Source organism: Vulpes lagopus, chromosome 2 (assembly GCF_018345385.1).
Source record: "Vulpes lagopus strain Blue_001 chromosome 2, ASM1834538v1, whole genome shotgun sequence".
NCBI classification, from domain to species: Eukaryota; Metazoa; Chordata; class Mammalia; order Carnivora; family Canidae; genus Vulpes; species Vulpes lagopus.
This window is the reverse complement of record NC_054825.1, coordinates 53,827,441-53,855,299: the sequence shown is the minus strand read 5'-3', so window position 1 is coordinate 53,855,299 and position 27,859 is coordinate 53,827,441. Positions and strand designations below refer to the sequence as shown.

General features: G+C 46.8%; 1 protein-coding gene across 1 annotated transcript in view; it reads right to left on the bottom strand.

Moving 5' to 3' along the window:
• Window positions 1–524: 524 nt before the first annotated feature.
• Window positions 525–27,859, bottom strand: part of CA12 (carbonic anhydrase 12) — a 54,561-nt gene continuing 27,226 nt past the window's right edge. Inside the window, exons 4-12 of the mRNA XM_041731467.1 lie at window positions 20,626–20,805; window positions 19,645–19,787; window positions 16,725–16,820; window positions 15,801–15,864; window positions 15,476–15,633; window positions 14,440–14,566; window positions 4,790–4,822; window positions 3,837–3,924; window positions 525–3,062 (exon numbers count right to left, since the gene is read on the bottom strand). Of these exons, the coding sequence (XP_041587401.1) occupies window positions 2,990–3,062; window positions 3,837–3,924; window positions 4,790–4,822; window positions 14,440–14,566; window positions 15,476–15,633; window positions 15,801–15,864; window positions 16,725–16,820; window positions 19,645–19,787; window positions 20,626–20,805 (962 nt within the window). The 3' untranslated portion in view covers window positions 525–2,989. The remainder of the gene's footprint in view (window positions 3,063–3,836; window positions 3,925–4,789; window positions 4,823–14,439; window positions 14,567–15,475; window positions 15,634–15,800; window positions 15,865–16,724; window positions 16,821–19,644; window positions 19,788–20,625; window positions 20,806–27,859) is intronic.

Sequence of the window (27,859 nt, the reverse complement as noted above, 5' to 3'; positions counted from 1 at the left end):
CTTTGATTAGGAATGCCTCCCTCTTTCCATCCTTCTGTTCAAATTTGACTTATTTTTTTAAGGCCCAGCTTAGATAACGTCTTCTCTCTGAGCCTTTGCCTGATTATTCTGGACTTCTCAGCTCCACTGTGTGATCCCAGGGCCGCACACATCACAGGCCTCCATCCTCAGTAAAATGATTAAGTACATCAGTGTGTTTTCCTTTGGAGCCAGGTTATTTTTTTTTTAATTTCATTTATTTATTCATAGAGAGACAGAGAGAGAGAGAGGCAGAGACACAGGCAGAGGGAGAAGCAGGCTCCATGCAGGGAGCCCAGTGTGGGACTCGATCCCCGGTCTCCAGGATCACACCCTGGGCTGAAGGGAGGCACTAAACAGGGGAGCCACCCAGGGTTCCCCTTGAGCCAGGTGTAAAACACTATAGCCAAGTGACATTTGCTCTGATCAGTTACCTGTCACCATAGACTGGGAACTACAAAGTGCTTTGCCAACAGTAATGCTTTAACCTTTCCAAAAATTCAGTCTGATGTGAAAAACATTTTATTTATAATTTCTCATATTTATAGTTTATGTCTTCATTACAATCATTCTTATAATAAATACAGAAGTGCTAAACAGACCATCGTCACAGTGGCCTATGGTCCCTCCGAGGCACAGGGACAGAGGGGTGCTGCAGATTCTGGTGCTTCCCAGTGGTGCTCAGGAGGCCTCCAGAGAGTTTAGTGAAGGGGAGAAGAATTTAAGATCTGAACTTGAAATGGGATTAATAGCCAATGCAATGAAATTCTAGAGTGTCTATTAAGGAAACAGGTATAAGTTTTTACTATTTGTACCAGATGATACTAAAGAAACAGAAGAAAGAGACTCAAGCTCTCTCCCATTAGTGAGAAGCAAAGAAGCCAGGGCCTTTCCTGTGTCCTTTCCCCACCTGGGCCTTGTTTTTGTGATCTCTACTTGTCGTGCACCCAGCACAGCACCCAGGCGCTCCGGGGGGGGGGGGTACACACGTGCCACAGTGCTGGTTTCCTTTAGTGGCAGCTGTGTCAGTGGAATGAATGAGAACCTGACCAGAGGCTTCCCAATTCCAAAGCAGGGTCCTCAGGAGTCCAATACCGATTAGCAAGGAAGTTGACTGTTGATTGTTGGTCTTCTGCTTGCCTCCCTAGCTTTGTGTTATCTCAGCCACAGGGTAGGAGAAATGCCACTGTTTTCATGGCCCAGTAAATCTCACTTTTTTTGAACGGCTGCTGTGCCAGGTACAATGATCTCGTTGTTCTCTTGCAAAATTTGTCCATAAAAGGTAGACAGTCCCAGGGCTCTGGAGTGATTTAGGTTGGCTTCTGATTGGAAACTTTGGGCCAAGGCCAAGGAAGCATCACCTTATTCACGTTGCTCTGTCATGAGGGTTGTCCCTGTTGTCATTTGATCAGCATCAGGCATGCTAATGGCTAGGCTAGGAATGTCACCCCAGGCTCCAGGGCTGTCAGAGATTTTGTGTACACACGTCTGAGTGTTCATTAGGTCTTTTGTAACTCTGTTGAGCAAACTATAGCCACAAAGCCATGGGGTTTGCCATCTCTACAAAAAGTCATGATGGTAGAGAAGGGAGAAGACTTCTCAGAGTCAAAGGGAGGAGTAGAAGGAAAAATATCTTATAAAGAAACCATGCTTTGATGGGATATTCCATGCTCTCCAAATGAGATGAGGAATCAGGAAGTTCTCCGTGAACTGCAAGGTACGGGATGAAGTCGGTGGTGGAGGCCCCTTCCCAATCATGGAACTAACTGGCCTCCATGGGGCTTTTACACCCATGAAAGGGTTAAGTCTTCTCAGAAACTGTGACTTGGGTGGAAAACTATGAAAAGTTTTTGTTAACATTCCATTATTATTGCTCCCTAAATACCAGGATGCCCCCAGCCTGCACAGATAGCTTCCTGCTTCCATAGCTTGAAAATAGATTATAACCAAGCCATGCTGAACATCCTCAAGGTCAGGGAAGTAGGTAATCCCAATTCCAGAGTGGCAGGAGGGATCCCACAGAAGTGTCAGACATGAACTTTGGGCAAGAGACCAAGCTCTTCGGTCATTTTGCTTCTGCCTATTTCCTCTAGGTTCAAATGCAGTTTGGGTCATCTCAGGAGTCATGTCTACTCTAGGAGAGAGAAAACAACAATGCTTTTCAAGGAATAGCCTAATTATAAAGTCTGTGAAGTACAAAGCAAACTGCCCCATGACAGGAGGTTGGCTTTGGGCTTAATATTCTGTCCTCACACTTCTGACTCCAGTTCTGACTTCAGAGTGATTTCCTCCAGCCCTTCTGTGTCTTCTTCTCTCCCTCTCAGGTCCATTCAGTGCATTTGATCTAAAGGACAGGACTTGGGAGACGCCTCTACTGTGTTTCAAAGACTCTTTTGTTTTTGTTTTCTTTAGGTCTCTTACACCTTGACCCTTTCTGTATCATTCTTCCTCCCAGTTGTAAGATCAGACCAAAAGTTTTGTCATAGCAGAATGAACTCAGAGGAAGACAACAACCCCTTCCCTGAGGAAAGAAACTGAGCCTCAAAGGTAAAACCTAAACAGAGAATGCACATTCTGGTCTGAAAGCTTGGACAAGAAGCAGAATTTCCAGGATCCTTGAAACCACACTAAAGCGAATCCCTGGATGAAAATGTTTTCTGACCTGTAACAGCCCCCAGTGGATGACTTGGTTTGTGCCCCTAGAATCCAGACAACTTAATGGTCTCACACAGATGAAGCAGACAGCTTAGAGTTCCTGCCTCATTGGTGAGTTCTTCCCATCCACACATTATCCTGGCAGTGACTGTGGCATCAGGATGGCAGGGTATCCCCCTAGAGGTCCTGCATGGGTCTGGAGCATGTGTGGGTTGAACTTCAGGCAACCCTCAGGTATTTCAAATGTCTAGGGAGCCACAGTGTGTAGTGGGCAAAGCAAAGTTCTTGCTTGGATGTGCCTGGGAGTTCTGAGGCCTCAGGCATGGGCTTCAGTCTCCTTCTTGATGGCTGGTTTGTAAATGACTCCTTTGTTGTCACCTTTTTTGCTACTGGAACAAGAAGAACACATGAGTCTCAGTTTAAAAGAAGAGGCAAACAGAGAGCAGCCTAATTCAGCTATGGAATGGGATGAATTTTAGGGGTCAGATTCCTCTCATGGGGACCTTTCCCCTGTTCTGTTGGTCTTGGGAGGAATGCCCCCCAAATAAAGCACTAACCAAGAAGGAACTTCATCATTTTCCAACTGTTTTCTTGTAACAGCTGATAGTACTAGACTTCCATTTTAAAGAAGGTCTCCTTACAACCCCAACTTCCAACCTTTGATTCCACAATATTCCTGGAAAATTGTTTTTGTATATACCAGAAAAAAATAAATTTGGTTTTAGAAAAATCAAACATGACAATAAAAACATTAGCAAAGGGCATTAATAGCTAATGTGAGTGATTGGTCAAGTTTTCCTTCATTTCTCTTTTTGGATTCAGAAACAAACAAACCAAAAAACCCAGATGTAAATATGTTAGAAAGAAGACAGCCTTACTGCTTGTGTTTAGGCAAATGTCCGTCCCCCCAAATCAAGAGACTTGTCTTAAGGTGTAAGCCACAGCAGTAGGTCTGGCAGACACACTTCTACCTCTGAGTATAATGATCCAGTGTCTCATGCAGAGGAGACTGGGGGCAACGGTGTTTGAGAAACAGCACTCCTAGGATAAGTGTCGGTACAGATGACAGGGGCTCTTCATTCTGCAGACTGCCTTCCCAGACAGATCAATCCTCATGGACAAAGAAGCTACTCAACTCTCATTCTGAACTAAACCCAGCTTACCTCTTCTTTCTTCTGAAAAGCCAAATGGACACTGCCAGGACAACACAGATGCCAAGAACGCCAGCCAGGACCACTGAGAGGATGATGCCTGGTCAAGAGGCAGTGAACACGCATTACATTCCCTCCTTCCCCTGCATCTCATCCCATGGCACATGGATGTGAAGTCAAGTGACAGCAGTGTAATCTGCCATAGAAAGCTGTAGTTTCCCCATTTCTGTTCTCAGGTTCTGGTCTTTGGCTTAGTAGAACTGGCCAGATTACTTAGAGGGGGCCATTTGCAAACTGTAGTGATTCTCCAGCCAAGGTTCGCAGAGTTGCACCAGGATCATCTGAAGAACTTGTTTAGGATATAGACTGTTTTTGAGCCCGAGCATCAGAGAGAGATTCAGTATGGAGTGGGGCCCAGGAATCTGCATTTTTACAAACAGCTCTGGCTGAGGTTAATGTACATGGTTCATGAACCATACTTGGAGCAGCTCTGGGCTACAGAATAAGAATGTGCTCTGTCTTGGCTTGCTGGATTTAAGGCCCACTGGGAAGCCTCTATTGGCTTAGCTCCCATGCTCCATTGCACAGTCCTAAACATTCCAAAACAACCAGGAGCTCATTGCTGAGATCACTGAGCTAATCACCCAGCCCCCACACTGGACTGAGGTCTGTTCTTAGGCAACAGCTTCCCAGCATGGCCAACAGAAGGTCTTGGTCAGGCTCACTGAATGTACGCATGCTATAGAGTGATTAGGTCTTTCATTACAGAAGCATTTGATTGGCATTTCACTTTGAATCATAGAGTGACCTGAAGGTAGGACCCACAGCAAGGAGAGGACCAAGAGCTAGAGCGACAGCACAGAGAAGCAGGGGAAAATGGGCTTGGAAGTAATCACGGGCCCAGATCGCACCAAGAATCACAGCAATCACCCAGCTGCAGCATGCAAGGCCAGTAGGCCACATACCCAGACTCAGTCCTGCGTACGTTAGGTCTTGCACTTCAAAGGGGAGAGGAAAAGGTTGAAAATTAACCACGTCAAACTATGGCAGATTTGACTAGTGTGTTGGGCCAAGCCCTACCTTTTGTTTGGCTGCAAGTACAGGGCTAATGCAGACTTTCTGGGAGTATTCACTCTTGACTCAGGTGCCTGATGGTTTAGAGGCAATTGTGCACCTCGGGAATTCACACTGTCTCCCTCTCCAGTTCTCCTTTATCACAGCAGTCTCTTAGCTAGGGCAAGACTTCAGTTTTTAGTACAACATGGCTAAAGTGGAAGATGAGGAAGGGTAAGGATCAGAGTCCACTTGGGCAGGCTATTATCTGCTTCTCAGATACCTACCCTTCTTCACTGGTAAGAAATCTGTCAGGTTCTAACTATTTGGGGCTGGCAGGGCTTAGTCTGAAGCCTGTCACTAGACTTCTGCTCCATCCCCATCCAGTCTCGTTGTCATGATTTGGTTGTTTTTGCTTTGGTCCCACTGGGCAAACTGGGGAAACCTTTCCCGATACTAGCCTCCCTTTTCCGCTATGGGAGATTGTGGCTTCTCTCAGCAAATTACTATTGGGGTGAGTTAGGAGTCCTCAGTGGGGCTGACATAGTGCCCAGCTATCTAAGGTAAAAGTCTCATAGCCCCCTAGGGACCTTCTTGGGGGTAGGGTCATGGGTGAACCCATCTTTCTTGAGTAAGACAGAAGAGCCCAGTCATGAAATCCCCCTGGGTTACCCCAGCATGCTTCTTCCAGCTTCTTAGAACTCCCCATTCTCCCGACCAGGTCCTCCATCTACAGAAAGTCTCTGTTATACATACCATCTTGTCTGGTGGTTTTCTGACCTCAGTAGAAACCTCTAGCACATATGTGTGTGTAGTGTGGGTGCTTGTTCCAGTTCACACTGGAAGCCAGAATTGTGCAGATAGTGGCCACCCAGCCTGACACTCAGGAGAGCCTGTGCTGAGCCCACCGTGATGACTCAGACCCTGGGAGAGCCCTGGCCAGTTATGAGATGCCAGCAGAGGGCCAGGGACTTACATCTGGGAGCACTTGACACCCTGAGGAGCCAGACCTAAGACTGCAGGATGAGGTTTGCTCACACCCTTTTCCTGTGTGTGACCAGAGTCTAGTGGATTCCTCTGGAGCCATCAGCCCTGTGTCCTTTCCCTACTGTCCTCTTCTACAATCTCCTATTGAGCATGCAGCCTCCCCGGTCTGAGGCTGGCCCCTAGGAGTCTCTGGTCTGCCTTCCCCAGGTGGCCCCAGGCTGTTGGAAGGATAAGCAGAGCAGCTATGGGGAGGAGCTGTCCACAAAGTACAGGCTGGCTGTTCTCTGGCTCTTGCTGGCCACCGTCAGTAGCCCATGCCCTCCCAAGTGGCAGAGAGTGGCTCTCATGGCCTCATTCCCTGCCCCAGGTCTCTTCTTAAAACCTGAACACAAGGACCAGTCTGTGGCTCATAACTCAGGCTATGAGTCTCCCCTGGGGAGAGTGTCGGTGTCTGTATAGCATGTGCTGTGTTCTCTGCACAGCCTTTGGCCTCTGTACACTGCAATTTGGTATTTGGGCTTTTTTTTTTTTTTTAAGGTACCTAGAGGCAACCAAGGCTTCTAAGATCTTAAAAACAACAACCCAAAACTCCCAACTAGTCATGGTTACTTTTCCAAGCCTTTTGATGAAATATACTGTTGTTCTTTGTTCCTGAAGCTCCAGATGCTTGTGGTACCGAGCCAGTTCTTTCCACATAAGACCACTAGTAAGCCTAACCACCTGGCTAAGCCATCCAAACTGGACAGTTTCTAAAGTCATCACTTTCACAGTCACCTCAAACATTCTGAGAGCCACACAGGCCCCCAGACAACTGAGGAACCCTATTTCAGGTTGGATGAGGAGCCCCTAGGGAGCTTAGGGAGCAGAGCCAAGTCTACAGAAGCAAGGCCCCCAGGGATGGGACTTTTCCTAAGAGCCCATGGCCCCGGTTGGTGGCTTACCTGGAGGGAAATCTGGCTGCCCTTGGCTGTATTAGGTCCTATAAACAAAGCCTTATTTAATCCAGGGCTCTAACCAGATTCCTGGCTCCTAGTGAGGGCCTACATTGCCTTTCCGTGGGAATAATGAAATGAGCAAGCAGCCACCGAGACAAGGAAAGCCCCAGAGCCTGGGACAGGTGACTGTCAGCCAAGACTCTGATGCAGCAAAAACAAAGAAGCCTGACTGGGCAAGCTAAGAGCTTAGGCCACTATGAAAGAGAAGTGGCAGGGAGGGTGTCCCCTCATGAAAATTCTACCCCTAAGGAAGCCCAGGGAGGGAGGATGTTGGGACTCTGCTCCCTGCCTGCTGAGATGGCACCAGCCATCAAGGAAGCAGGACTTCCCTGCAGAGAGGGAAGGAGCCCACAGGGCTTGAGTCCCATTCTGCTACCTCACAGAAGAGGGAAAGTCAGTAAGACTTTGGGGGGCACAGGGGTAGGTGTTGGGGCAACTGGAGAAGTAGAGCCCAGAGAGAGAAGCCATAGCCTGCATGACAGCAGGGCCTCCGGGATGTCGTGGAGAACAGGGGACACAGATGATGGAAGGAGGGGCACAGCCAGAGAAACTCATTTACAGGTTAAACAAAGAAATGGCTTGTTTCTAAACAGCAGGTTAGACGGGCAGTTCCCACTGAAGATCGAGACGGGAGACACAGAGACAGGCTGGTCGGCAGAGAGGGCCCCCAAGAGCCACCCGCGAGAACACAGGGAAGCGGCTCTGAGCCGCTTGCTAAGAGGGTGCAGGCCCCACAGAGGGGGAGAGCTACCTGCTGTCCAGAAAGTGTTCTGGTTTGGGTCAGGGGGAGCCAGGAGAGAAGGAAATCACAAGTGCGGACCTTGATGGGCACATGCCTCTCCCGGGAGGTACAGATCCCCAGAGAAGACAGACAGACAGACAGACGAGCTGCTGGCCCCAGGACATTGCTACGGTCCGAGCTGCCTCAGGAGCTGTAGCGTCCGCGGCTACCTTGCAGGGCCGAGGGATGCGCTTCGCTGCCTGCGAGGTCTTCTGAAGCCTCAAGTGCACACGCAGGAAAGCCCAGCGGAAGGAACAAGCACCCCATTTACACAGCTTGCAGTTCCAGGAACACCTCTAGCATTTTTTAGGTCTGCTTGCAGGTCTGTTTATTCAAACAGAATACAACCCTTTTCCTTTCAAAATATTAAAGTACGGGCTGCTTTGGTGACGTCTTACATAGTCGTACCTGTGTCTGTGTGTACATATGTACGTGTCTTATGCATGTGTGTATATACATGCCTTTAGCTGCCTTCAGCATTAATTAAAAGAGATGAAAAGTTTTAGTTTAGCAAGGATTTGATCATTTAAGTACATAAAATCCCCTTTTGGATGATAAAAGCCCTTATTATTATGCTTACTACGAGTCATAGACTGAAATAACAGAGATGCTAGTCCCTTCTTTGGATGAGGCTTTGGTAAGAAAAGCAAGGAAGCTGCCCTCAGTGGCTACAGAACAGGACTATCTTTGGAGAACAAACTTAACTGGGGAGCTTTTCTTATTGATACCAAGCAACCCAAAAAAGAAATAATTTCTACAAATAAATCGGGGGAAAAGCTACCACCAGATTACATGAGGGAGCTGGATTGCTACAGCCATGATAGGGATTGGGGGCTTTGCCTTCCAGTGCAGGACTGCAGGCCCAGGACAGAGAGCCCCATTGCTCTGAGGGGCCCAGATTCTGGAGCAGTAGGCTTGGGTTACTGAGCTTAGTACTAATACTTAGTACTCTCAGCTCCCTTCAAAGGCCAGGCTCAGGCTGTCCGTGGCTGAGGGAATGGTAGGTGGTGGGACTGGAGCCTTTTATTCCTTTCAGGCTGGAGCAATAGAAAAAGCCTGACCACAACAGCTCTAGGCTACTCTCTCCCCCAAGACTTTGAAACTTGACAGCCAAATTCTGATCTTTAATGTTTCTTAAACAAATGGATTGATGTGAATGCTGCTGGCAAACTGAAAACAAAGCAAAATAAGACTGGAAACTAAACCTAAAATCGTTCTGCAGAGGGGACCCTGGAGAGGGGAGGGGTAGGGAGATGGTCAGTTATACTCTTTGGTAGTGAGCACCTGGCACAGTGCCTGCCACAAAAGTAAGGTGCCAGTCGTCCCTGTCCCTAGGGGGCTTGGAGTGTGGGGGCATAATCTAGACTTGCTGATTCCCTGTTTCTGTATGGCTGTAAGCCATCCCCCTGTGGTATGCTAAGAACCGTAACAGAGATTGATGGGCTGTTCTAGCTGCACTGAAGGAAACTACAAGTCACCTTCCCGGGAACGGGGAAGATTTCTGGGATCATAGGATTAGAGTTGAGTTTTGAAAGGATTCTTCAGGTGAGACAAGTGAGGGCCATCCCAGGCAAAGGGAATCGTGTGTGCCGAAGTTAATAATGTGCACACCTCAAAGCAGTGCCATGCTAAGGGAGGCCCCGCAGGGCGTGGATGGGTGCCAGGGGGAGAAATGCTGGAAAGACAGCTAGGGCCACCTCACCAAGGGTGGGCCCAGCTTTCTGACTTTCCACCTGGTCTGCTCTGTGCCAGAGGCTTGCTGTTAGGAGCAAGAGAATATCCACACTGGGGTTTTCTGTTCCCCATCGTGCCTGACTTGGGGTGTGCTCTGGAGACATGTGGCATATTAAATTGCACTAGATCAAGGGACTAGGGACTTCTTAGCACATTTGACAATTACTCCCAACTATTCAGCCCCCCTTTACCCAGGGGCCTTTGAAGGTGGGAACTCTTCTGGTCTTTTATTTGGATACCTTCGTAGACTTGATAATACTTTCCATCTAAGAGATTTTATTTAAAAATAGGAACTTTTAGAAACACAAGGTCAGTAACAACAAAGCATACATTCTGGTCTCAAAAAGTAGATAATTAGCCATCTTAGCTTTGTAAGATTTTTTTTCCCTCTTTTTTTAAAGGTTTTATAAAACTGCCCAGGTCTCTCAGGGTCAAGCAGCTTCTAATTGTGCTACTCCACATACGTACTAGGGGTGAAAGCCCAAACCCTCTACTGTCTAGCGCTCTTGTCTAAGTATACGTCAGCTGGCTCCAGGCTCTGCGGTGGGTGACATGCAGTTGCTCAGAGCAAGCCCACTACAGACATGATTATAGAAACTCTTTGGCTTCCCATTATCCCTAAAAATTTGGCTTCTCATTGTCCCTAAAAATTTCCTTGCCCTGGCATATTAAAAACAGGGCTAGATAAGGTTAACATTTCGGTCTGATAGGCTCTTCCTTTATTACCCATCACCATCAGGACCCAGTGCTGGTATGTTTAGCTAGGAAGAGGTCATGTAGAAGAAACCAAGAATGAGGCCCCTGGACTGCAAATATTCCTCTGCCATCTTTCTCCTTCCTCACAGAGGGCATCTGACTTCTGTGAGGTCTGGTCTGCTCACAGGGTGCGTTCCCCTCTCTGGGATCCCTCCTTGAGGACAATGAATCTTATCTCCTCTCTTCAGCTCAAATCTTCTATTTGTGCCACTTGGAAGAGGCACTTTCTAAGAGCTAAAAAAAAGGTGCCTCGTGTTTATTTCACCTCTCCACAAAGAGTGGGCATTTTAACCAAAGGCAACAAGAAACCCAACACACATGAGAAAAAAAGGGTACAAAAGCAAGGACAAAAATGAGATTCTGAAGCAAGTTGCTGCCTCAGAGGCATCTGGACCCCTGATAAAGTGGTTTGTATACTTCTCTGTAGGGTGGATAGTTCTCTCTCATCCACTTCTCCTAGCCTTGGATGTACCCAATTATTTTTAAAAAAGGTATATTCAAATTCTAAAAGAAGATGGAGAATGGTTTCTTGAATTTGGTTGTTCTACCTTAGTAACCCAACAACCTTTTGGTTTCAGGAGTAACCATCACCAGACTGAAAATATCACACTGTTGGGGTACCTGGGCAGCTCAGTCTGTTTGGCATCCTGACTCTTAATTTTGGCTCAGGTCATGATCTCAGGGTCTTGGAATCGAGCCCCATGTCAGGCTCCATGCTCAGTGTGGAGTCTGCTTGTCCCTCTCCTCCTGCTCCTCTCCCATTTGCACACACACACACACTCTCTCTCAAATAAGTAAATTAAAAAAATTTTTTAAGTTAAATTAAAAAAGAAAATATGCTGTAATAGAATAAAGACCAGGGCATTTGAAAACTCCAGAATCCTGAGATATGAATGAAAAAAAATCAGTCTGAGCCTAGACAGAGTCTTTGTGCAATCCCTGGTCCTCAACCCTGCCTCTCCGGCCTTGGAGACATTTGGAAATGTCTGGAGACATTTTTTGGCAATCAGAACTGGAAAGATATTATGGGCTTCTAGTGGGGAGAGGCTAGGGATGCTGCAAGTGCTACAGTGCAGAGGACAGCCCCCAGTAAGTATTATCCAGCCCAAAATGTCAATAACACTAAGACTGAGAAACCTTGTCCTAGGGCTAAATCATAGTTAGACTACCTAAGTCTGTCTTTAAGGACAGACTGCTACTTTTTCTTTTTTCAGCATTTTATTATTTTTTTAAAGTTTTTTTTTTTAATTCTTAAGAGTTAAGAATCTCTTATAGTTTGCCTCCCTCTCTGTTTTTATCTTATTTTATTTTTCTTTCCCTTCCCCTATGTTCATCTGTTTGGTTTGTTAAATTCCACATAGGAGTGAAATCATATGGTATTTGTCTTTCTCTGACTGACTTATTTCTCTTAGCAAAATACCCTCTAGTTCCATCCATATCATTGCAAGTGGCAAGATTTTATTCTTTCTGGTGGCTGAAGGACAGGCTGGTACCTCTTAAGGACAGAAACCAAGTTCTTTATTCCTTTTCTAAGCACAGTTGAGGAAAAAGCATGCACAAGTTAAATGATTGAGTCCCAATTATTCCAATTTGGCTAAACCTCAGCGCCTACCCTCAAAATCCTTGTACTTTCTCTCCTAGAGGATTTCCTTAACATTACTTTTCTCCTGGCAAAATACTCCAAGTCCATAGTTCCCATTAACTTCCAGAGAAAACCCTGAATAAATCAGACCCTAATTACAAGCCTGCCTCAATGAAAGAATGTACAAATAATTGAGCCTGAATTGTTTAAGGTTCACACTGACAAACAGGCTCACCCTGAAACGGCCTGTTACAGTCTGAAGCCCCTTCAGGTTGGTGTTAGAGGGACCTCATGAGTGCAGGTGCCCCTGAGGGATGAGATTTGGGGCTTCACTCTTTTGGGGCTGCCCTCCCCACTGCTCCCTGGGAAGCAGCCCCATTAGCTCCCCACATCTCCCAGAAGTGAGCGAGAAGGGACAATTATAGCCAAGTTTCTATAATCAGCCTCCAAATGAACAGGTTTGCCTTGGACTGCCATGGTTTCTCACTCTAAGGGGAGAGCTAGGCCCAGCCTGGGCTCTTAGAAATAGCAGTTCTGGATGAACTATGCAGGAAAGACAGCGGCAAAGCTGCATTTGGGCTTTGATCCTGATGTCCTAAGTGTGGAGTCAGTCTCCAGGCTTCTGCTGAGAGGCCCCTCAAGCTCCCCAGCTAGACTAGGAGAGTCTACTGAAGCGTTCTGCTACAGGCCTGACTGCATTACCCACTCCATGAGCACCAACTTAGACCTGAGCCAGTCTAAGAAGATGGCTAATTATTCCCAATGCCACAGCCCATTGTTACAAGTGGAGGTTACTTTGGGAAGTCACACTCAAGTTCCTGCATGGTTTCTTCTGATCCTTTGTAACTGTCCTCAAACACTGACCCTGCAACGTAAAGTGAGGATGGGCAGTTGTTAGTGTCTGCTTAGAATCATATCACATGTTAGCACTGAAAGGATGTCAGCTCACCTAGCCCAACCTAACATTCTATGGCTGAAGAAACCAAGGCCAAACAGGGGACATGATTTGCTTACAACATACAACCAGGAGGAAACAAATTCAGGCTTTGAACCCAGGTCTTATGACTATAGGGGGAATATTTATCACCATAATCCCTTGTGACTTGTATAGACCAGCCCAGAGAAGAGATATGATTATTATCCTTGAATCACAAACAAAATACTACCTTATCTACATGGGCCCAGCCCTTTGCCTCCAGGTAGAGTTTTTATGTTTTTTATTTTATTGAAGAGTTGTAGTATTTTCCCTTTAATACTTGTGTACTACATACTTCATTCAGAAGAATAGGAAAAAGAGAAAGTTATATCCAAAAGAGATCACAAAGGGATAATTCTGTACATTTGAAGCATTTCCTAGAAAAGAAGTTGACAGTCATCATCAAATACATTCTCAATGTTTAGGAAGGGTCATTGTTCACAGATGCAGTTTTCAGACCAGAGAATTGAGGAAAAAGAGGGACATAACCTTCACCAGTGGTATTTGGAGAGGAGAGCACAAAAGATAAATTCTTGGGCAGTTCTTGATTCAGTAACTGACAGAAGGACATAATTCCAACCATACATATGGGAGAGTCCAGAAGGGCATGTTTCTAAAGCTTTCTGGCAAGGGCCTTGAAATACAATCTTCCTGTGTGTAACTAGGCTTAGTCAGTGGTAGTTATAATCTCACACAATAAGAAAGGAACAATGACAACCACAAAGGTACACCAAGTGAGATAAGAAGATCTGATTCTCCAGCACATGGGTTAACGGGGTCATCTTTAGATATGATCACCTGGCCCAGTTCAGCCACAAGTGATGAGAGGGGACCATGTGGAACTCCCACAGACCTACCTTGCTTCTAACCACTTGTGATTCCCATATTGGGAGTGGCTCAAGAATCTACAGTTAGAAGGTGAACTTGGAGGTTTGAAGAAGGGTGTAGGCCCCAAGAGTTCTCCCTCACGTGTTTCCATGGACCCCCAGCTTCCGACAGTATTGACACAGGTATTGAACAGATAAAGACGTTAAATGTCCTTCTGGGGAGTTATAGATTTAAAAGGAAGAACTAAGCTTTCATAGCATTAGGAATAAACCAAACTTTAAGCGTCATTCAGTATAGCTCCTGTGGGCCTGTACTTCAGTAAGCTTAAGGAGATGAGACAAAAGGGCAGTGAATGCAGAGGCTTTCTTGCCTGATGGGTCCTGCTATATTAACCATGAGCTGCTGTGGCTACAGATGTGCATTATGCCCACTCTAAAGCCTTACAGAGGACCTTCCGTGGACGTTGGTGATGCTCATGGTACTGTGAATCACCTGGCAGAGCTGAAGATGAGCCTTGATGCCAAGAAAGCCTAGGGTAAGAAGTTAGGAGCTTGATCTCATGAACAGTCCTACTGTCTGTCTTAAGAGTGGTTCTCCAGAGAAGATGTCTCAGAACATCCTCTCTTCCCCAGCTGTGGAAGACTCCCAGATTAAATGAGGCTCTGCTCCAGATGCCAAGAGGCCCTGGCTAGCAAACACTAGCCACAGAGGCTCAGGGAAGTCAAGAGCAGTGAAGGGAGACCTCAGTAAACCCACACACACAGTAGTTTCTTACACACCCTGGTTTCCTTGGCAGCCAGAGTACTCTTAAACCACCTCCTAAGGGCATCTGTGACAGGGGACCCAAGGACAGGGCACCCAACTTCATATAAAATGGGTGTCTTGGTACCACACTCCCCCCCACACACACAATATCTTCTCACCTTGTCGGAAAGAGGTGTACACTTGCCTCTCATCAAACTTCTGAACCCGCCGGAAGTTGTTGACCATTTCTCTAGGGGATGGGTCATCCACATATGTGTAGTACAGAGCAGTCTCCAAAGCCAGCAGCTGTAAGGGGAGAAGCAGAAACATACCCCATGGGCAGAGTGATGCTCTCTTGCCTGACCTCAATGAGGAAGAGACCTCTGGGGCTTGGCAAGAGGCATACCAGAAAGCAGTGGAACCCTTTTCATAGTGGAATCACTATGAGCTACTGATCTGAGTAACATAGATAAATGGCAGCAGGTAGGCGGACAGGACTAAAGGTGTGATGAATCAGGAGATGAAATGTTTGGGGAAGCAGTAATAGCCTAACCTGGAAACTGCCTTGGAAACCGATTATATAATCTGTGTAGGTGTATGAAAATTTTATGGAACTAGTCATCAGAAGACCTGAGAATCTCTTGCCACCCTCTTTTGTTCCTTTTGATGAGGCCATCAGAATGAGCCTTAGGCCCCTCTAATTTAGAGCTGGGTTCCAAATGGGGCCCATTGGAGGAATGCCGTGTCTGTGGGAGGCTGAGGAGCCCCTCCACCACCTAGCAGCCAACAGCACTAACCTCCCTCCAAGCCTTGAGAGGAAGAGACAGACCAGATCACCTGGCACCCAGTCAACCAGACACCTGCTGGGGAGGGGAACGGTTCTATGGCTTTGTCTCTGCCCTGTGAAGGTACTGTGCTCTCTCCCACCACAGAGGAAACACTATCCAGCCACTGAGGAATATATTAGGAAATGCAGCTGAACAACTCCTGTGTAAGGAACTATGGAGATGGGTTCGTTTCCCCAGCTTGGCTCAAAACTCCACTTCTGAAGCTCAGCTTGTCATTTCTGCAGTGCTTCCGGGCACCTGCAATATTTGGAGAGGTTCTGCATAGCTGTCAATGAAATTCTAAGTGAGGAAACCAAGTTGTTGATTATGATATGGGTAGGGACCGAGGTGCGACATGGTCTCTGACTCAGAAGGGCACGAGAGTTACCTGCTCCTGGGAAATTTGCACAGGGTTCCGGAAAACTGTCCAGAGCACTGTGGGGTGGCAAGGAGGTGTGGTCAGGGACCCTTTGTAGCGGTAGTACTCTTCAGGCCTCTCAGGAAGCAGCTCTTCAATGCTGAACCCTGGAATGAGCACTTCTTGGCCTGGAGAGACATGTTGGAGAAATGGTGGCAGAGGTGCTGCTGGGCATGTGACTCAGCCTAGGAATGTGACTAGCACCTGCCCTCTGAATTCAGTTTTCTCCAGGTCACATGGGAGTGACTACATCCTTCTCCAACAGAGGATGAATATGCATCCAAGGCCCCCTCACCTTTGTATCTTACATCTTGAAGGTGCCTGAAGATCTTGTCATATGATGGATTGAAGGAGCCCATCTGCAACAGAGACAGGGCAGGTTGAACTGGGACAGAATTCTATAGGCTGAGCCTGGTTTGGCAGTTGCTGATGGAAGGGCTCGGCTAGAGGTACACAGTCGCTGTTACCAAGGTTCTCCCTGAAGGATGCACTTTACTAGGACAGTTGTGAAGGATCCCGGGCCATTAGGAGTTTGTCTTCTTGCATCTCAGGATGCGTGACACTGAGTGCTCAAGACACTGGGGCTTGCATGTCCCCGGGCAAGGAATACAGCTTGTGCTCCTGATTATCAGGCTGGAAGCCTGAAAGCCACAACTAGCATGTGCTCTAACCAGAACTTAAGGGAGCCCGGGTTCACGCAAACCAGGTCAGGCAAGTAAGCATGTTGAGAAACAAGGTACATGTTGTCTTATCAGGGAAAAGCATGCAAGCAAATTAGAGAACAGTCTCATTTTCTGGGATTAAGGAAAGAACTCATTCTAGGGTCCATATAAAGAATAGAACCTGGATATTAGGAGTTGTGTAAGGGATTCAGGCACCTGATGAGGCAGCACTGAATGATCCCCACCCTCCCAACCCCCACACACGGGTCCTATCCAGCTGGGCAATTCTGTCTCATACAATAGGGTTAGGCATTAGGGCTCACTTTCCCCAATGTTTCAAAGGACATGCCCATTTCTGCTGCCCAGCCACAGAAAGTGCTCCTCCAGGTCAAAAGAGAAGGTACCCTACGGGGGGGCTATCTCCAGCCCTAGAGGCAAGACACAGACAAAACGGGAGTGAGCCATCCACATCCAACAGACAGGTGTTCATGGACCAAATGCCGAGTCTAATACCACCCTGGCTTCAAATTAGGTAAAATCCCGTAGACCTCTCTTACCTCTATGAGAACAGCTAGGACGGCGAGGCCCTCTGACTTGTTACTAGCGGTGCTGGCGTTGGGGTACAGGTCCGAGTTATAATGGACGATATGCAGCTGCAGTGAAAGAAAAGCTGCTCACCAGGGGATGAGCGACTCATAGGAACCTTTGCTTTTGCAGGGGACTCAAATCCAATGGGGAGGACAAAACCCCTGTGCCCTGCCCCAGTTAGACCAGGCCTTCCTAGTTTTCTCTTTTCCCTCATGGCCCTTTCCTTCATGGCCTCCCTAGTTTTCTCTTTTCCCTCAGTCCTGGAGACCAAAAACTCTACCAGGGGAGACTGTCCATCCTATTCATCATTGTATTCTAGTGTCTGATAGGGTGCTTGGAAAGTACCAGGTATACAGTAGGTACTCAGTGAAGGAATGAATGAATGAATGGGTCTTTATACTAGCCATTAAACAGCTTGGATACTTTGGAGCACTTCTGTCTTCTCTTCTTTCTTTCTTTCTTTCTTCTTTCTTTTCCTTTTCCTTTCTTTCTTTCTTTCTTTTTTTTTTAGAGCAAGAGAGAGATAGTGGGGGAGGGAGAAAAAGAAATTAAGCAGGCTCCATGCCCAGGGCAGAGCCAGATGTAGGGCTCAATCCCACGGCTCTGAGATCATGACCCTGAGCTGAAATCAAAAGTCAGAGGCTTAACTGACTGAGCCACCCAGGGGCCCCCTCTGTCTTTTTTCTACCTATTCTGGGGTCTAAGGAAAAGTGGTCCCACGTAGCTTGCCCAGCTCAGCCTGGCCACTCTGCATTTGATCTGGAAGTAGTAGGGGCTGAGGCAGGAAACCTCCAGTGGTAACTTAACTGTAACTGTATCCAGAGCAGGGTCCACACTTATCCCTCAGGTGGGAAAAAAAAAAAAATCACAGCATGGCTTATACAGGTTTTATCAGCCATAATCTAAGATACCAGAAAACAAGAATGTTCTTAATCCCTGAATGTAGATTTTACCTTTATAAAATAAAAAGCTAAGCTCATTTTTTTTCAAAGCAGGAATTACTTGTCATTTTTAAAGTGAGGAAAAAAGAACTTCCTGAGAAATCTTGGATTTTAAAAAGTCTAGGTAAGTATTAAGACATTGTTATGACAAATTCTGATGATGTTTAACCTAATTTTTAATTCAAAAGGTGATGTTTTATTCTGTATGTTGGCAAATTGAACACCAATAAAAAATAAATTTATTATTAAAAAAACAAAAACAAAAAAACAAAAGGTGATGTTACCTGTCCTCCAAAAAATTGTATTAGTAGATAGGCCTAGATATATGATACACATTTTTGTTCTTTCTTTGCCTCTTGAGACTATAACACGTTGAGATTTTCTCTGTCTTTTCCTTTTCTCTGTTTTATGTGGTTGTCAATAGAATTCAAGCATATTTTACTGACTACAACTCAATGTTGCCCACATTTCAAGCGACCCTTTCTAATTTTTAAAAATCATACAAAATTGTGCCTTCTTTTAAGTAATCCCCTATTTAAGATTTCTTAGGGGTTCCTCCCTCACCATCTTTCCCCATGAAGGATGCAGCGTGCCACACGACCCCACACCATGTTAGCTCGGCCCAGCTCTGAGAAATGGAGACTTCTATATGGCTAAAACCCTGAAGGTCCTAGATCCTTATTTCTTTTTATAGCTGCCTTTTGAGCTCGTGGTCTGTTTCAGCACTTTTCTTACTGTGTTCAGATTAAATCAAGAGGAGGCCAAGAGTAATACAGACAGAAAATAGAATTCCCTGCTGAGATTAAGAGGGTCTTCTTTATAGGACTCAATCCAGAAGAATGGCTACACTTTCAAGGACCCTCCGTAGAGAATCTGCCACTTTTGGGTCACTTTGATGTATTTTCTCTATTATAGATGTGTATGGTCCATCTCCACCAGGCCCTTGGTGATGATGTGGCTTAATAGCGGAAAATATAGTAACTAGAAATATTTTCAAGCGCCCAAATTCTCCCAGCCTACACCCTAACTCCTTATTTATTCCCCTTGGGTGAGTAGAAGCCTCCACATTGCAATTAGCCTGAAAGAAATTGCAGTCCTGGAGGTTCGGAGATGGGCCTGGTTTGATATACGTGCACCTCCAAGAGTGCCATCTTATTGGGCCAGACTTACAGCCCCTCCACACCTGTAACTCGACCTATAATTAGCCTGAGGCATTAAGCAGTTCAGCAGTTAAGAACAGAGGAGAATGGTCATGTCATTATTTACCTTGGGCTCCACAGGCTGATCAGTAGCATTTATCTCCTTGTATTTATTGCCCTGTAAATATCCAGAACCACATCCCCGAGTCCTATCCCATGGAGCACCTCGGGCACCCCAGTGTACCCCTTGCACACCACTAGCGCAGGAACGATGGCTCCACTCCTCTTTTGTTTTGTTTTGTTTTAAGATTTTATTTATTATTCATGAGAGAGAGAGAGGAAGAGAGAGACAGAGACAGAGACAGACAGAGAGAGAGAGAGAGAGGCAGAGACACAGGCAGAGGGAGAAGCAGGCTCCATGCAGGGAGCCTGATGTGGGACTCGATCCCGGGTCTCCAGGATCACGTCCTGGGCTGAAAGCAGCGCTAAACCGCTGGGCCTCCCGGGCTGCCCCCTCCTGTTTTCTTTTGGCATCTAGTGCCGCAGAGGGACATAACACAATGCTGTGCCAACATCCCACCCATCCTCTGCATGTTCAGGAGAGGACGGGGCCCAGGACACTGCAAGGAGCTGCAGGGTTGCTGGAGTGGCTCCATCTCGCTGTGCTGCCCCCAGCGCCAGGGGTGGGTGTGTGGAGTGTGCAGGCAGCCCTTGCTTGCACTCCGATCGCGCCTGTACCCCAGCCAGGTGGAAGGGTGCCAGACCACCCACCGCCAGGCAGCCTCTGCCAGCCTGACTGCCCCACTTACCTCAGCAGCAAAGTGCTTCCCAGCGACGGTGTGCTCGGAGCCGTGAGGGTCATTCTGGTTCCCCCAGTGCAGGTGCAGCTGGGTGGCCGTGTAGCGGGACCGGAGGCCCTGGATGTGCATGTCCGGGACCAGGTTCAGCCTCACTGTGGGGAGTGGAGCCTTCAGAGCCCTGGCCAGCCCAGCGCTGCCTGAGAGCACCTAGGTAGGCCACACCGGCCTGGGCCCCGACAGGAGGCAGGTGGATGCGGCAATTGGAGCCTGAGGGTCAGAAACCTGGTCTCTTCTCCCGAGAATGTCCCTCTTTCCCTAAAGCAATTCTGGTAGCACCAGCACCTTCTCAGGTCCCCTGGGAAAAGGATGGCAGGAGCGCTAATACTAGACCAATGGGTGGACGATTTTTTTGTTTTGTTTTTTACATGCCCATGTATCACACACCCAGCTATGAAGGTTGGGCTGTTAATGAAGTACCTGCCAAGCTGCAGAATAATATAACAATAACAAGAGAAATTGCTATTTATGAAGCATCTACTGTATTCAGATCCCAAAGTACGTAATCTCTAGTCTTCACAGTTCCCATCAATACGTGCATTTTCCAGATGGAAGCTCAAAGGGGTTAATATTCTTACCCAGAGTCTCATGATTCATAAGTAGTCAAGCCAGGATTCAAATCCATGTTTGTCGGACGCCAAAGCCTGGGTGACCCCACAATGAATTGCATGGCTCCTGAAGTGTTTGAGCCAAGGGGCCAAAGGACTCAGGCCTGTCCCTTCCCCTTCCCAAGAGATGTGCTTCTTCTGAGAGGTGCCTCCAGCAGCCCCTGAGTGGGTGGTCCAGGCATCCCTGGGCTCTCCCAACCCTCAGCCACCAACCCTTCTCCTGGGTACTTCAGGAGAGCCTCCTCCCTGCCAGATGGGAGAGAGCAGGCCAGGAAGCTGAGGGCAGCTCACATCCCCCTACAGATCTTAGAGGAATCTCTCTCACCTGAATGGCCATCGTTGGTCAGGATAAACTGCTCATTGGCAGAAATGTTGTAGCCCTGGAACCCAAGGGGCACAAGGCTGGCATCGTACTGGAGGATGTCATTGTGCAGGTCTATTGGGGACTGCAGCACACCCCCACATGACGGGTACTTCTCAGACCAGCTCTTCTCCCCATCGGGACCTGGAAGCCCAAAATTTAGTCAGTTTTCCACTAAAGTTTTTTTCCTCACTTTCTAATTCTGTGTTCAATACCATTATTCCTTTTCTCCTCTTAATCCCCAGAAGTACATTCTTCAGGGCCCTGAAATCTCAGCCTAGTGCCTGCTTGCTCTTAAAGGGATGTGGGGAAAGAACTAGAAGAGCCCCATTGCCAAGGACTAGGGCTCACCAGGCTCCGTTTTCATTTTGCCTTGTTCCTATTTTGACACAATACACATTGTCTCCACCTGAAGACCTCTTGATTTTCAGCAATTTAGCATCTGTTTATGGAACATCTATTATGAGCAGGATTTACTCGGAGTCTTGGGGCCACCAGGTTGAACACAACAACAACAAGGCCCCTGCTTGCCCAAACTTACATCCTCTGGGATGCTTTGGGCTGAAAAAGTTGGTGTTGGACTGTCCAGAGCTCCAGGTAGGTGTCTGGGGCTGGTGGATATACAGGTATGATCTTCCAGTAGGAAACCCTTGAGGACACTGACTCTTTATATGCCGAGCAAGTATAAAACCCAATCTCATAGAGATGCCTGAAAAGTATCAAGTAAACACATGCCTGGAATCACGGAGCTCAGTGCAAAGTTTATACTAGGAGAGTGTGACAATCCTACAAACTAGTGCCAAACTACCAGTGAGCAGTAAGAGACTTAAAAAATAAATCCTTCAGGGCTCAGCTTCTTACTAGCTACCAGGTAATTGTCCTTCCTCTGGAAATGGAAATAAACAATCCAATCCTATGTTCAGATAAACTTTCTTTTCCCACAGGGAAAAATCTTTAAAGAATGTAAAGCTGTGTTTAAAAGATTATCTCCCGTGGTAATTAAATGGATTTTCAGGGGGCGGTTTCTCCAGAAAAGCAAACAACTGGCATGTCATGGCCTGTTAGGGTAGAACCATGGTGCCCTGTGGGCTCTCTCCGAGGTGGGACCCCGGCTTTGCCATCTGGGGTCCATGCATCAGTATTTCAGGCCCAGGATTGATGTTAACTGGAGCAGAGGGGAAAGGAGCACCACGTCTCCTGGGAACCCGTCCATAGACGGCAGCTCGATTTCCCAAGAGTGGACATGTGTATACTGGCCTCACAGAATCCCGGTTCCATATCCCTTGTTCTCTTACTAGGGAACTTCATCTGGGAGTAAAGGGAGTCAGAAGAAAAACTTGGTGCCCAGGTCCATTTAAAATGCTGTGAGGAGTGGGACACCGGGGTGGCTCAGCAGTGGAGCATCTGCCTTCAGCCCAGGGTGTGATCCTGGAGTCCCAGGATCGAGTCCCACCTCGGGGTCCCTGCATGGAGCCTGCTTCTCCCTCTGCCTATGTCTCTGCCTCTCTCTGTGTCTCACATGAATAAATAAAATCTTTTAAAAAATGCTGTGAGGAGTTAAGCCGAGGTCTGGACATACACAGTAGGACCCTACTAACTTTTCAGCCTGTCAACCTCTGGATATACCTTTTTGGAAATGTTAGAGCTTGAAGGGATTGCAAAATTTCCTGTCCAACCCTTCACTGGACACCAGTTTTCTCACTTGCACATATCAGTGGGAGTCTTTACTGAGCTATATTTTAATATTCAAGACCTCAGAGCCCTGGACTCAAAGCAACTCAACTACACCAAGAAGGCGAAGGAGGCTGGAGGACACCAAAGTAATACTGTTACTCAGCTGAGGACAAAGCCAAATTCCTTAGGGATAGCGGGAAGCAGAGATGGAGCAATCATGAGGTATCATGCAAACCCTCAGGTCAAGAAGAGGCGCAGCTACCTTCTAGAATGAGGCTGCCAGCCTTCCCACAGCCAGGAAGGCAGAAGCTGCCGGCCAGGCACCAGTGGGAAAACTCAGTGAGGAAAGAGGCATAGCAATGAGATGACTTCACCTTGGACACATGACTAAAGGGAACTGGGTTAGGAAGACTTTCTCTTCCCGGAACAGAAGTTCCAGAAGGTTTCATGAAGAGAGCATTCTAGTGATAACTAAACCAAGAGCTCTTTGGGGTCAGGGGCAGCTCATTTTGATCACTGTGAACTCATGGTGTGATTAGGGTCACATGTATAACAGGCATTTGGTAAACAGTTTCCCAAAGAACAAAGGACCCCAAAAGAACAGAGAGCTTGGTAAAAGGTTATCAGGAGGGATTTTTCTTTTTCACTGTGCACTAAATACTCTTTATTGGAACTTACACTGAATTAGGTACTGGGGGGCAGGACAGCTAGAGATCTAAAAGGCAACAGAGCCAGTGTTGGCAAAACCTTCTTAGGAAAGAGAAGCAGTGGTTAGGGGGCACCGAGGTGAGTTGGTCGGTTAAGTGCCTGCCTTCGGCTCAGGTCTGGATCCAGGGGTCCCGGGATTGAGTCTCACGTTGGCTTCCTGCTCAGCGGGGAGTCTGCTTCTCCTTCTCCCTCTGCCTCCACCCCCCTGTTCATGCTCTGTCTCACTCTCAAATAAATAAATAAAATATTTTTAAAAATAAAAAAGGAAAGAGAAGCAGCTATGTTGGACCAGAAGGGTCCAGAAAACAAAATTCTGGCGCCAGTTGTCCCACCGCCTCAGTGAATGACCTTGAGCAAGTCACATTCCCTGCCTGAGTCTCCTGTACCCTTCATACAAATGAGAGGATCGAACACTATGTTCTGGAAGTTCTGTTCGGGCTCTCAGCTCTGAGACGGATTGAGATTACTGAGACTAAGCCCTCCACCCTCTATATCAAGCAAGTTTGAACGAGTCAGAGAGAGCAGCTCCCAGGTGTGTGACAAGGTGCCCAGGGGGAAGTGGCCGTGGGAGTGATTGCACAGGGCACTGCTGCTCCCCGGGCTGGCTGGGGCTGGCTGGAGAGCCACCCGCCTCGGGAATCTGCCACAGGTGCTGGCTGCCATCCCCTAAGGGCAACAGGGTCTAAAAAGCCTTTTATACTCCTGTTTTATTATTATTATTACTATTATTTTAGTAGATTTGATCCTTACAACTCTATAGGATCTATAGGATGGTGCAAGGCAAAACCTGCACCATTTTATAGGTGAAGAATTGAGATTAAATGATTTACCCTAATTAGACCTTGGCTTAGTACCAGACTTACCTTGCCTGGGTCACAGAACCTCCCTGCCCTTCTGTTTTAGTATTTATCCGGGAGATTTCAGGCATGCCTGTCTCCTCCCTCTCCCATGTTCTCCATGAAGCAAGGAGCAGGTCATGTTCATCCCTGCCTGTCCCATAACGCCTGGTGCAGAACAGGCCCTTACCAGTTTACTGAGCTGGATTCTGATCCTATTTTTTTTTTTTTTTATTGGAGTTCAATTTGCCAACATATAGCATATAACCCAGTGCTCATCCGGTCAAGTGCCCCCCTCAGTGCCCGTCACCCAATCCCCCAATCCTCTGCCCACTACCCCTTGTTCGTTTCCCAGAGTTAGGAGTCTCTCATGTTCTGGATTCTGATCCTAATCTTGTGCTTCTCTCCAGGAAAGCATGTACCTATATTAACCCCCTAGCCTCCCTACTACCCCATATAATTTTCTTTTTCCCATCAAAAAAAAAAGAAAAGAAGGGGCATCTGGGTGGCTCTATCAGTTAAGCATCTGCCTTCAGCTCAGGTCATAATCTCAGGGTCCTGGGATGGAGCCCCACATCTGGCTCCCAGCTCCCTGCTCCCGGGGAGTCTGCTTCTCCCTTTGCTTCCCCTTGCTTGTGCTCATGCTCTCTCGCTTTCTCTCAAATAACTAAATAAAATCTTAAAAGAAAAGAAAAGAAAAATTATGTCATTTGCTCAGGTTCAAAATGTACCTTCCTAGCTTCCTAGTCTAGGTGCATGAGGATTTGTTCTGTTTGGGACCACTCAGTGAGAAAGAAATCTGGTTGCTGCCCTATGGCCTGGGAGATGGCCTGCCAGGTGTGGGGCTTCACAGCAGTTCATGGGACCCTCCACCGGCATGTGACGCCCAGTGGCCAGTGTCCTCTTCTTGCACAGCTGGGGACATTGTCAGAGCAGCCTCCCATATTCGTGGCTTGTGAGTGAGAAGGGTATGAGGTGCTGCGTGGGTGGGCACCAGGGCAACCAGTATCAGGGGTGTCAGTTGACTCCCTTCTGCCCCCACCCCAAGCCTCTGCCTCAATAATGTATGACTTGTTGCCCAAGTAACGCTGGCCTTTTGCAGGCAGCCACAGCCCAGACCGTGGCTTTTCAACTGGGTCTTGACTTTCACACTCATGCCAAGTGCACTGGTGCCAGAAAACCGCACTCGGGACTGACTCTTTCCAAAAGAAGTGTTTATTTCCAGCTACTGTAAGAATTCAACTTTTCTGAGTTTTGACTTTGCCTTTTCAGTTAGTTGGATTCCTCACGTGATCCTGATAAAGGAGATCATGTGTATCTCCCAGTTTGTTTTTCCAGACAAAGCCAAAGCATTATTTCTTTCCAGCTCATGTTTTTCTGCTTAAGGCAAAACAGAAGTGGACCAAATTTCTGTTTTGAAATGTGACAGGAGATTAACCTGGCACAGCTCAAAATGCCTCTTGTGATCTCTGATCGGGAATTATGAGGCCCAAGGTACAGGATCAGCATTACTCAAGGACCAGAATTTTTGTCATGGAAAATTTCAAATATTTACAACAGTCGAAAGAAGAGCAAAATGAACCTGTACTCCTCAGCTTTGAGAACTAATCCTCTGCAGAAACAAATCAGCCTCATCTGTATCACACTCTTCCCTATCCCTGGATAATTCTTTTTTTTTAATTTATTTATTTTTATTTTTTCATTTTTATTTTATTTTAAAAAATTTTTAAAAATTAATTTTATTATTATTTTTACGGATAATTCTGAAACAAACCCAAATATATTTCGTCTGTACATATTTCAGTATGTGCCTCTAAAACATAAGGACTCTTAAAACCACAACACCATTACCGCACTTAAAAAGCTAACAATTAATTCCTTAATGTTATTGAATCTAGTCAGAATTCAGTTTTCCAATTATCCCATAACTTTTTAACGGTTTCTTTGTAAGCTTCAGGATTCCAGGAAGGGCCACCTGCTGCAGTTAGTTGATGTGTTCCGGCCTAGATCTCCATTTGATGGTGTGATGCCTCATCAGAGAACCGCGGCAGCACCCTTCCAAGGCTCCAAATCTCAGAGCCAGGTTGGCTCGGTCCATCTTTTGCCCTGAGTCAATCATGGAGTCCCACGTTCCTGTGACCACCACCACCTCTATCACCTTGGGACTGGCCCTCATCATGTCACACTGTACAGGCTTTCTGCAGTCTCTGTGTTCTATTTTTTCCTGCTGCTGCCAGGCTCCTTTCTTATGGTAGCCAAGTTTAACCAGACCTAGCCCTGCTTCTGTGGCACAGCCCAACCCTCCCCTCCCTTCCTCCATAGCCTGCCCTCCCCACCCAACAGAACAAAGCCAAGCCGTGGCCATCTTTCATGGCTGGCAACACCTCAGCCTGTCAAGCCTTCAGTGGCCCTCATACCCTCCCCAGTCAGCCCCATGGTCAGGCCAGCTTCCCCATCCTCAGAACAAGCTATGAACTCAACCCTCACACATTCTTATGCTAAAAATGTGCTTAAAATGCCGCCTTCCTTCCCCTTCACCTTTCCAAATCTTGTCAATTCTTCAAAGGCCAGCTCAAGTCTTGCCAAAGCTACTTCAGTGCTTTCTCCCTGCCCCGGACTCCTGAGCCAACCTGCTGGGGATGCATCACTGTGATGCGAATGCTCATTTTTTTTAAAAAAAAAATGTATTTATTTATGAGAGACACAAAGAGAGAGGCAGAGACACAGGCAGGCTCTCTGCAGGGAGCCCAATGTGGGACTCGATCCCAGACCCTGGGATCATGCCCTGAGCCAAAGGCAGACGCTCAACCTGCTGAGCCACCCGGGTGTCCCAAGAATGCTCATTTAAGTCTCATATGTGACTGCTGTCTCCAGACCAGCACGTGAACCTGCTCCAGAGTAGAACTCTGTCTACAAATGTCAAAGTCCTTTTGAAGGCTAGAGCATTTTGTCACACCTCTCCCCCGTATCTGACATGTGGCCCTTACTAAACACTTAATAAATTGACTTGGAGGGTTTCTTAAGCTCATTTCAGAAATCTAGCCATAAAGGGAAGAGAGAAGTGTGTCTGTACATGGGTGCACATGGTTATAGGAAGATGAGGGTAATGAGAAGGGTCTTGTGCTTAATGGATAGACTTAAGCATACTTCCATACGGAAGGGAAAGGGGAGTAGAGAAGGACGGTCGGGTCCAGGGGAGAGAGGAGCCTATGGATGGAGTGTGGCCCTGAGAAGACAGAGGGTTTGGGAGGGGCCAGCCAGCAGAGGTAGGAATGAACTCTGGGCTGAAGGAGGCATGCATTCAAGAAGCGTTCATCATATGGATGAAGGAGAACCCTGAAGCCTGCCTGGAAAGGAAGCCCATGGAGTAAAAACCCAGTCAGAAATCCAGGAACTCAGCAGGACTGTGCAGCTAATCAGGGAAGATTGGCTATGGGAAGACAAGCCATCTCTCTGCATTCTGCAATGTACTCCACCAAAGTGCACCAATGAGCCTAAAAAAAAGTCAATGTGACTTTTTTTAATGAACTTATATTTCATTACTTTCTTAATACATCTTGTGTCTTGTTTTGAAATTTACAGAAAGTTTCAAAGAAGGTACAAAAGTAAAGAGTATCAGGGCATCTGGGTGGCTCAGTCAGTTAAGCGTCTGACTCTTGACTTCAGCTCAAGTCATGATCTCATGGTGATAAGATCGAGCCCCCACGTAAGATTCTCTTTCTTCCTCTCCCTCTGCCCCTCCTCCCTTCTCTCTAGGAAATAAATAAATAAATAAATAAATAAATAAATAAATAATTAAAAAAGTAAAGAGTATCCTATCATGGCCCCCATAAACTAATCCACAATTAGTTTAGTTTTGTCTACCCTCCACCACTGGGTTACTTTAAACAAAATCTATGGATGCTTAGCTAAAGCTTTAAAAGTAACCACAATACTATTTTCACATCTAAAAACTGTTGGCACTAATGTCTTAATGTCAT